Source organism: Eucyclogobius newberryi, unplaced genomic scaffold (genome assembly GCF_026437365.1).
Source record: "Eucyclogobius newberryi isolate DKJ021-1_F unplaced genomic scaffold, fEucNew1.0.hap1 SCAF_21, whole genome shotgun sequence".
In the NCBI taxonomy this organism is placed as follows: domain Eukaryota; kingdom Metazoa; phylum Chordata; class Actinopteri; order Gobiiformes; family Gobiidae; genus Eucyclogobius; species Eucyclogobius newberryi.
The window spans coordinates 13,367,106-13,378,133 of NW_027315846.1; the positions used below are offsets into that span (position 1 = coordinate 13,367,106).

An 11,028-nucleotide genomic window follows, 5' to 3' on the forward strand; every position below is an offset into this window, starting at 1 on the left:
GCTGGCTTAATGCTAATGTTGACAGCAGACAGAGAATCAGAGACACAGTCAAATCATTTTAAATAAAGAAAAAGAGCAACGAAAAACATTTGGTGAGAGGTATAAATGTCACAATGTAGGAGTGGGGGATTCAGAATTGGAGAAGGCTAGGAAAAGTGAGGAGCAGAAAAGGGGATGATGGAGCGAGAGAAATGAGGAGGAGAGAAAAAGCCTAAAGCAACAGACTTCTGAAGCAAAGTGAAATGGAATAACAAATGCCTAAAGCACCAGGACTTCCTCTGGTCTACCTCATTCCATTGTCTGTCCTCCCAATGCTCTGGGGCCAGACAGCCATGATGCATTCAGGGCCGGATGGAGAGTCGGAAGACTTCTGAGAGATGTCTTCTCTGCTCTCTTTCATCTCGGCAGCTCACCTCATGACACGCGCTGTTCTTCTCTCTGAATGTCGCATGCACATTGCACAAATATCTATATATTGTCGTAGTAATCACACTGATCACACTTTATTTCACAGTACCAGGTACAATGTAACAACATGTAATAATATGTAATTACATGGTAATAGGGGTTAAGGTTGGGCACAGCGGGGTTGGGTTACACCATATATATTGCTAAATTACATTGTAAGTTCATAGTATTAAAAATAGTACATAAAATAAAGTGCTTTCCAAAATATGATATACTGCACTAACAAAGTAATAAAGGTCAAAGCAGGACACAAAACATGGATGATTTTAGCAACTGGAGGAAGTGGGTAGAAACTTATGACACTGCCACAGCAGCCAAGGTCAAAGGTTACATAGAGGAATGGGCAGTCATTAATGGAGGTATTCTCATGTATGGTACTTATGACTGTGATATGATGAGGTGGATCACGTTCATGAGACTGTGACATTATTATTATTTTTATGTGTTCATTTAGTCAGGACTGTATATGTTAATGAGCATGTATATCATGTATGTTAATGAACATACATAATATACATGCTGTAAACGTGCCGGATTGTAGATATGGACTAATTTCCATCTGTTGTCCAGCATTCACTCTCACAAACACACGCTCATTCATACACTAGTATACTTGGAAACTGGGGGCAAAGTGGGTTAAGCTAAGTGCCCAAAAAGGACACAACAGTACACACTGCCACCCACTGAGTACCTGGAATTCCAGCGTCCTCCCAAAGCAGTCGAGATCGGACATTGACAAGTTGATATGGCCACATCCCATTAAATACAATGGCTGACAAGAATCACATTCCAGCTCAGCTCTGTCTGCGATCAACATCAACCAAGACAAATTAAGCCCTTTTGCTGTTATACTCTGTAATATATAGTTTATTCTTGAATTTACTTTATCTCTTTTTTGTTAATGTGGTGTTTTGAAGTCCACATCACCTCAGGTGCAGACATGGGGAGTTTCCCCCCCAAGGGACATTGTTGTACGTAAGCATTGACTTCCTTTGAGCAGGAAATGGGAATGAGAAGTAGACAAATTGATGACATGACAGAGGCATTTTGATGCACTTTTGCCAAATGAAGATTAAAGGAAATGCATGCCGCTATGGGTAGTCAGCTACATTTGTAGTGACCAAGGGAGAGTGAGTTTTGTGTGAGCGCATTTGTTAGATTTGGCCCACTTTGTGCCAGTGAAGTTGCTCTATTTTTGGGTTCTGCAGCAGGCACTGCCCTACCCCTCACCCTCTGCCCATGCATCCCTCTGATGTCCACTCAGATTAGGCTCATGTACACACACACGCAGAACACAAAGTCATGCAGACTATCTCCTGCCTGCACAGAGCAGTCTAGATGGAGGGATGAAGAGGGACAGAGAGAGATATAGGGGTTCATATAGGGGTTCACAGAGGGATGCAGTCGTCCTTGAGCACTGCTGACCTCTTCTACAGTTCATCTCTTGGGCGTCACACACTGACGTTGTGCCGCAACAGTCTAATGTTTCATCCCAAAGCAACTTGAGCAACAAAACAACACAGACTACTGTTTCAGATATCTGAACTGCAGGCGTGCTTGATCTATCTTTGCAGACGTGGAAAATGTTCAAAAGTGAGCGATCAGTAAAAGAACAGAAAACTCAAATACGTTTTATGTCTTTAGTGTGCACATTGTAATCAGCTCCTGTTTTGCCCAGCTCTGATCCTAGACGATGAATGTTTGACTGCTATTTAATCAGAATCTCTTTCTTTTATCCCTTTCTCTCCATCCCTACATCTTTATGTTCATCTTTCCCACATGACACACACCTCACATGCAAAACTACAGAGCCCCACTCTAGATGTTGATGAGAACGGTACGCTGGACCTGAGTATGAGCAAGCATCTGTGCACTGGTGCTGAAGGGGACTCGGTGCTCACCCCTCTAGAGCCCATGTCCCCCCAACGGCAGGCCGCCTTGCTGGGCTCACGCTGCTACAGCATGGGGGACCCTGCCGACTGCTGGGACCTGCCTGTTGACTACACCAAGATCAAACACATAGACGAGGACGATAAAGAGGTAAAATAGATAATAGATGAAGTACTATTAGGCAAGCTCTGGTATTACCACATTAAAGTGAATGCCACTGTCTAGAGGTGGTCATTAATTAATGAATAAAAACTAAAGCGTTTTGTGGTCTGGACATACAGTTAAACATATAGCCGAGGTGGCATTTGTCATGGTTCTATAAGTCTGGACCAGATTGATTCCCTCCATGCAGCTGACAGAACATGTCCAAATCAAATATTTGCGTTGCTGCCAGATTGCCTTCAATGATTCTCACCTGACTCACAGCCACAGCCACATTTGGAGTCCTTATAAAGTCGCATTAGAGATATTAAGGGGAAAACCTAATGAATCTGCATGTTAATTGATGTCAGCGTTGCCGTGCACAGAGGTAGCTGCTCTGTTTGTATCATGCTTCCCGCATGCTGGCTTTGTGTTTTTACATTTTGCTCTTTTCCAAAATGAATTATGCAAAGTAGCACCTTGGGAGGGAATCGGAATAGCTCATCTCATCAAAGAACTGCTGGAAATCAATGCAGCACTGCTGGGTGCGCCAGTTGGTGTGCAGGCGCATGCATGTACAGTACTTGTGCCCCTGTTGGTATGTGTGTGAGAGGATGTGAATATTCATACCAGTGTCTGTAGAGTCTCTCTGGGAGTCTGCCTGCACACATGCCTGTAAAAGCAACTTCCATATGTAGCCTACTTTCTGTATGCATGCATGTGTCGCACTGCCTCCTGTCTGCCTCTCAGCCCGCGCTCTGCCTAATTGGAGAAGCGTCCTGGCTGACCCAGCATCACACGCACACAAACAGCTTGAACACGGGGTAATTTGGGCTGTATCTGGACCTGTCTTTTTCATGGGCATTACTGTACATCCACTGCAAGCATGAAGAAAGAAAGAGGATTTGCATCAACAGCCTTTGTGCCCTGACTGCATGCACTGCAGACAAAGCACAACCCCACTCACAGAGCAATGCCACCGTGTTACACCACAGTGCCATCTAGTGACTCTACTGCAAAATACACGTCCAATATGCTCAGTCTTTGGCCAGATTTGTATTAAGGACATTTCAGTGCAATTTAGAGACAGTACAACTGAGTTACTTCTATTGAAATTGTGAGTCATCCAAAAACCTCTATATAAAGCGTATTTACTATTTGTGTATAAAAAGGGTTTGGGAAGAGCTTCTTTGATTTTATGCACTTCAATGAAAGTATTCTTTATCTTCTTCCCTCCACCCCCTCCTCCCTATGCTCTCCTCAGCCTGACGACCTGGACCCTTTCCACGACCTTCTGGACGACAGCTCCTTCGCTACAGATGTGAACATGCCCAGCCCCAAGCCTAAGTACTCCCAGTGCAAGGAGAGCAAGAAGGACCTGATAACGTAAGCTCATTCGGCTAATCCCCCAAAGTCTTTCTACTTCTACCTGCTCCCCTCATGCCCCGCACTCTCCTTCATCTACTTTGTGTTCACATCTCTCATTTATTCTCAAAGAAATACATATGTTTTCTCCTGCTGGAAATGGCTTACTGTATGATTTCATTGAACCCACTTGTCCTCATGGCCTTCAAGATAGGTATTTTGCAGAACATAACAGTCACTACAGTTGTTATAAGTAGGTGTAGTTCATTACTACCGCAGACAGCGAAGATAACTGCAAAGAACAACCACTTCCTGTCTCATTCTCTTGTCCTTCTTTTGGGGCTGAATGAATGTGTCTATTTTCCCGGTGGCAGATGTCCGGGGTGGGATGGAAGTGGTCACTTGATGAGCAATTTTGCCTCACATCGAAGGTGTGACTTCCTGTTCTGGTGGATTCTCTTGATTGTTTTCAGTTTACCTCAACTACGCTGTCAGACTTCTATAGGCACAGTGTCTTTCTCTTTGTTCAGTTTTCCTTTGACTGTTTGCGAGTCAGAATCAAATCACACACACATTTTCCTAAACTATTTATGCACACTGACAGATCCAAGCATTACTCAATGGACTGTGTTTAAAACCATGGAAGCTGATGTTATTCAGTCCTCTGGGCCTTTCCCACCATGCATCGCAAGCTAAGCGTTTGCCATTCACAACATAAAGGCTTAAAGTAGAATTGCTGAGTGTTGCACTGTGAGGTGTCTGCTATATTTTCTGGTAAAGCCGACATAGACTTATGAATAAGATTTTCCCTGTTATGATTTAATTACGCCTCAGGACATATGTTGAATTGTTTGTGATAACACTGCAGTAGCATTTTAATAGCCAGGGCAGAGGTGTTGCAAACAGAACACAATGAAATACTCAGAGGGCAACAGTCTTCAGTCACCTCCCTTCATTGGCATCATGGCTTTTTTCATTTGTTTTTGATTCTAACGTTGTCACACGTAGCCTACAGTAGCCTACACCTGCTGATGTGAAACTAACATGACCTGATTTATTTTTTCAGTCTCTCAGGTTGTCCTTTAGCTGATAAAAGCATTCGAAGTATGCTGGCCAACAACGCACAAGAGCTCAAGTAAGGCCTTGGTCAAGTCACGTTATTATATACTTAATATAATATCATCCATGTCTGCCAGAAGTTAATGTTGAAGTTGTTGTTCATTATGGTACTGGCATGATACTTAAGTCTATTGTTAACATGGCATGGTATTCTGATTAAAAGTTCTTTGTCAGCAATAATAATTACTACACAAAATAAGTAAAAATATCCATTATGAGTCACTGTAGACCCTGAGGCCTTTCTGTTTCCTTGTCCCCAGGTGCCCGACACCAGGGTGCGACGGTTCGGGACATATCACTGGCAACTACGCATCTCACAGAAGGTAAACCTGATTGCATAATGATTGGTTGACATATTTTTGAAGTCAAGATTCAATACTCAGCTAAAGTTGTACGTTTGTTGAGTATTTTGATTTGCTTCCTTAGTAAACACGAAAGAAACATGAGAAGGTTTACACTGTTCTTCTCTTGAAGTATACAGCACCCATTCTTCAGCTCTGAACCTGTGCCATTTGTCTGCAGTCTCTCAGGGTGTCCGCGGGCCAGAAAAAGTGGGATAAAGATCATCCACAGCAAAGAGAACAAGGAGGACCAGGAGCCTATCAGGTACAGCAACAGACAGACACCATCCGTCTTCTGCTCCTCTTTCAAACTACACCTCGGAGTGACCTGCTAACATTTCAATGCAATGCAGAATATAGTGGTAATATCTATGCCAAAGTTTTAATATTCATGCCTTCTTTCCATGTAATGGTGCGGTCAATAATAAATCAGTTTCAACAAGACAAATGTGCCGTTAGTGCTAATGTTTTCACCAAAATGTTAAAGAGCAGAGAAACTTTGGGAGTGCAGGGCTGCAGCAGTTAGAGAGCAGTGTGTGCAGTCTCTGGTGAACCAGAGCTCAGGTAGGACACACAGGAGAGGCAGGTATATACAGGCACACACAGATTGATTGGACTCTACCTAAATCCCACAGAGGGCTCCTCTGCCTCAGCCCTGCAGCCTCATTGATTTCTTTAGTGGTGCAGAGCACAAACAGCACACTTTGGCCGTGCTCCGGTCGATCTTGTCGTTCACTTGAATTTGGAGGGCAGCTTGGCACAAGTTTCTCTCTTGGAATGATCTGTTGGTATTGATAAGAACTTCTGTGGCTGCAGTTTGAGGTTGTGTCTAATATTATTGTATAATAATGGCCTTCATACAAATGTATTTAAATGCGCATTCATGCATACACATTACTATGAGCGTCCAAAAAAGATAAAAGACCAATGCTTTAAAAAAATTGTCACTATATATTTAAATTGCTGTCTACATGACAATACATGTCACTTGTCCAGACATTGAACATCTGTCCTGGGAATAAATACATAAAAAAGATTGGATCGACTAAAATATATGAATGTATATACAGTACAGTGAAGTGAGGCTTTATTCTGTCCTACGCAACCCAAATCGAATACAAATGTTCTGTGATGCCAGGTGTCCAGTCCCTGGATGTGATGGGCAGGGCCATGTAACGGGGAAGTACGCATCCCACAGGAGTGCATCAGGCTGTCCCATAGCAGCCAAGCGGCAGAAGGATGGCTACTTAAATGGTATTCAGTTCACATGGAAATCTGGCAAGACAGAAGGCATGTCGTGCCCCACTCCGGGCTGTGACGGCTCGGGGCATGTCAGTGGCAGCTTCCTCACTCATCGCAGGTTAGTTCAACTGAACAAAAGGTAGATTCTTATTATTATTATAAAAAGTGCTGCAAATCTACTCCTACTAAACACAAACATTATTGTTTGATCTAGTTTGTCAGGTTGTCCACGTGCCACATCCGCTATGAGGAAAGCCAGGCTTTCTGGAGTGGAAATGCTTACCATAAAACAACAGCGAATCAGCAACGGTAACTACAACTGCACCACCACTCAACTACACAATGTAGCCAATCAGCAACACTGATGTGGGATGATTTAGTGAACACAGTTCCAATTTCAGATAATAAACCAATCAGGACGCAGTGTGGTAAGGCCTAAATTGGAAATAAACTGCCATTCAAGGGTGGGCTGTAAATAGAGATTTTCCAATCTGAAAAAAAAAACACCAAAGCTGGTTTACTTGGCAGTAATCAAACAAATCAGAATCAGGCTGAAATTGTGGCTTTGTACTCCATCTGTTTCTCACACCCTGCAGCCTGGACTGCAGGGCATCTCTACTGTACTGAACAAAAATAAGGCACAATTATCTGTGAGCAGTTTTGGTCTTAGCTGACTATATAACCTATTTATTATGAATAAGCTTGTTCACACCAGAAAAGCATATGTTTTGCCCTGATGGACAAATGCTCTTGCGTACTCTGTAGGGCTGGAGCATGAAGAGGAAATTAAACAGCTGGATGAAGAAATCAAAGATTTAAGTGAATCAAATTCGCAAGTGGAGACAGACATGATAAAACTTCGAACACAGGTAGTAAGTATCTTGCGCCATGACTTGTTGAACATTAATATTATTATGTTATTACACAGTTTTTACAGTATATCTTACAACTGCTCTTTTCAGATCACTACTATGGAGTCAAACCTGAAGTGCATAGAGGAGGAAAACAAGGTGATTGAACAACAAAATGAATCTCTCCTGCATGAGCTGGCCAACCTCAGCCAGTCACTGATTAACAGTTTAGCTAATGTCCAGCTCCCTCATATGGTAAGGGCTACCAGGAACAGCAAGCCGGCAAGTTGCAAATCATAGCTAACGTAGCATTACTGCAGCTTACTCATCTTTTGTAACTGACCACAGGCTATTGTGCATGCTCAGTGCAAGATGTGGCACATTGCTTGTCTTTCCAAAATGTGAGGGAGAGTCATTCAAGAATTTATTGCACAATTTGTAATTAAAATTAAAATATTTTTGTCTTTACATATTGTCTTTACCATTTCAAAGGTATGACATACCAATGTAACATATTCATATTATTGACTTCACTGAAATGTCTAATTGCATCATATATGTGTGCTTCAAATCATGCTTTTCACCAAACCAGTATGTGTGCATGTGTGTGTTTGTATTTAAAACTAAAATACGTGGTGTTTATATCTTATTATTATTATTTTACATAATAAGTAATATGTCATATGTTTCCATGTGTTTTACAGAAACCATTGGTACACAAAGAGCCTCCTCTACGGCCTAGTTGTCTACAGATGCAGCAGGTACAACAATGCCTTAAATGTATAGAATATGTTATCCATATTCATGGTGTTTTAATATTTGTTGTTATTGTGTCCAACAGGAGGCACTATCTGAGCAGAACTTTGACGCCTATGTGACGACACTAACAGACATGTACGCAAACCAAGATCAGTACCATACTCCAGAAAACAAAGTACTGTTGGAAAATATCAAACAAGCTGTTCAAGGGATCCAAGTCTAAGCGTGTGCAGAGACACAGAGTCCTCCTGCAGGGGCAGCTGGTCTCAACTCCACAGACATCAAGGCAGTTTGATCCTTCATTCGGTGCGGTAACATCTACAGTCTTATATATTTACTTCTTTCAAAAAATGAGGTATTATGCTCAAAGAGGCCTCAATATTCTTTCATTACTTTTTCCCTTTTGGTCTTGCTTTAAGGAAGAACATTAAAAAATCAACTGCAAAATAGTTTTTGAAGACATTCACATTTTGTACGTTTTCATATGAGCTGACATAGTGTCATGTAATGTTTATAGCTGCTCATGTATGCACATTTTTAGTGTATATTTCTGAACACGAAGCTAATAATATTGGAACGCAAGTTCTTTTTAATGCTTTAAAACAAGCATTTTAGATCAAAAAAGCTGAAAGTGAACAAAAAAACTAAGGCAGGAGGAAGCATTTTCGTTTCTCCACATGGATGATTTTGACTTTTAGATGTTTTCCTTCTTGCTTGTAGGTTGTTTAAAGCAAGAACTGGTTTGCCAATCTTCATTTCCGACAATGCTTGAGAAATGTTTGTGTTTTGTTTTGATAAAAGAAGTGTAGCTTGGTGGGGGATTTTTAACTGGTGCTGTAGATGATTCTGAAGAGGAAACTGACCTGATGTTTGTATGAATGTATGCGAACAGTGCTATTGTAAACATCATTACACGGAAACCCGATGGTGGCAATCCCAGTATCTCGGAGAGTCACATGGTGCAAGCATGGACACTTGCGCTTTCTGATCTCAAACTGAAAAATGTGACAAGACAATGACCTTCAGAGACATGTTTTAGCCTTTAGTGAGAAATCCGCTCTATTTGGAGTCCCGTGAGGATCAAGACATGTCTCAGCAATATTATAAAAATGAAACATTTGTTTATTGTAGGTACGGGATGCAATCCACAAAGAAAAATGGATGGGTATATGCAATTTCATGTTTATAAGCATAGTGGGGTTATGTGAATCTTTTTAATATAACCTATGTAAATTATTGATTTTTATACAAATCTTTTAATACAAAAAGTCTTTTTAAAAAAGAGGAGCAAACCTGGACACTGAGTTTAGAAGCAAAAATCTATGAGTTCCCCTTTTTTCTGTACGATTTTGCACAGGGACACCTTCGTTTCCATGTTTTGATGTTGTTACAGAAACTTGCCGCAGTACCCGAGGGTTTTGTAAAGAGTATTTATAAAGTATGACAGCGGGACTTACAGGGTCACTGTCCCCACTTATGTGCCAGTAGACTATTTGCACTTGTCCTTGAAGATATTATCCTTATGTATGGCGGTGTGCAATTTTCCATGTGACCTCTTTGGCACACGATTGGAGCAACCCACTGCTTGGAGCCACTTTAGGTGTGGAATTAGTACCACTGAGAGGAACAGGGACTTTGAATCAGAGAGGAGGATGTTTATATCCATAGCACCTATACTGTAGGCTATAATTGAGTGTAAAAACATAAATTCTTGCTATGTTTTAGGAAGATAAAGTTATCCCCCAGCAGCACTTTATATCTAATCACTGTACAAAGGATTAAATAGTCAATCAGTTCAAGGTTTTTTAAAAATCTGAATTAAACGAGGGTTCTCTTCCCTGATGCAGGAGGAGGGAGTCCACATAGGGGTAATACAATCCAGCATCATGCCTGTATGCTTGACTGTATGCACCCCTTCATCCTGTCGTAGTTGTTAGACGTCATCTCCAAAATTTGCCTTTTTGAGAGCTATAGCAAAAGGTGCTTGTCTTTCACCTGACTCAATCTCATCTACTGTACTTTACTGTCCTGTTTCAGGACTCAAATACCCACCGTTCATCGACTGCATATGCCTTTTCCACTGCATTGTGTCTGCAGCTTCTGCCAATATAGTAATGCTTCAGTAGAGTAATAGCTAGTTCCAGTTTTTGAATTAATTCTCATTATCAGTGAAATGGAAAAGGGATTTTAAAGCACAAACTGGCTGCTCATCTGATGTTGGTACATAAATAACAATCCTAAAAGAGTTATCTGTGACTATCTTAAGGGAATACAAAAGGTTGTCACTTATTTAGAATGCTGACTTTTCAAATAATTGTGAATTTATCCATCAGAGTTTAATATTTTATTTGAACCAACTGATTTGGAGGTTGATTTCAGTGACCATAACAAGGACAGGATTTTGTATAAACTATTGTGCTCTGTGGAACTGAAGTTTGATTTATTTTTGTACTACACAGCATGGATTTGTTGACATTTTAATTTTGCTATAAATGTGTGAGATCACAAGTTGCTGTGATATTTCATTTATAAATTGTGAACTTTGTACAATTTTGTCATGCTGGATGTTGACACATCTTACTCTAAATAAAGGAAAATGTGTTGCCAGAGACCTGCACAATGGTACTTCCTTGTCTCGTTTTCTTAAAAAAAAAATTGACTGCCACTTGGTGGCAGTCAAATGCCAATTATCACCTACAGATTTACAAGCTCATTCAGAAAAGTATAGCTGTTGCCAAGTGTGTACTTATTTACTGTAGATACAAATAGGGAATAGAATACTACAGTTAAGACAATGTATTGAGATGTCTTTATCTAATGGGCTACCAAACAAAGACAGTTTTATTTGTGTT

At 40.9% G+C, this 11,028-nt stretch overlaps 1 protein-coding gene across 11 annotated transcripts in view; it reads left to right on the forward strand.

Moving 5' to 3' along the window:
• Positions 1–10,796, forward strand: part of myt1lb (myelin transcription factor 1-like, b) — an 81,914-nt gene extending 71,118 nt beyond the window's left edge. For 3 of the 11 annotated variants that reach the window (XM_072458129.1, XM_072458130.1, XM_072458134.1), the window contains 11 exons: positions 2,278–2,508; positions 3,764–3,885; positions 4,931–4,999; positions 5,244–5,306; positions 5,506–5,589; positions 6,463–6,705; positions 6,781–6,875; positions 7,332–7,438; positions 7,529–7,672; positions 8,122–8,178; positions 8,259–10,796. In XM_072458129.1, coding sequence (XP_072314230.1) covers positions 2,278–2,508; positions 3,764–3,885; positions 4,931–4,999; positions 5,244–5,306; positions 5,506–5,589; positions 6,463–6,705; positions 6,781–6,875; positions 7,332–7,438; positions 7,529–7,672; positions 8,122–8,178; positions 8,259–8,399 — 1,356 coding nt within the window. In that variant the 3' untranslated portion in view covers positions 8,400–10,796. The remainder of the gene's footprint in view (positions 1–2,277; positions 2,509–3,763; positions 3,886–4,930; positions 5,000–5,243; positions 5,307–5,505; positions 5,590–6,462; positions 6,706–6,780; positions 6,876–7,331; positions 7,439–7,528; positions 7,673–8,121; positions 8,179–8,258) is intronic. The other 8 variants (XM_072458132.1, XM_072458135.1, XM_072458136.1 and 5 more) reach the window with 7 other exon arrangements.
• The last annotated feature ends 232 nt before the right edge of the window (positions 10,797–11,028 follow it).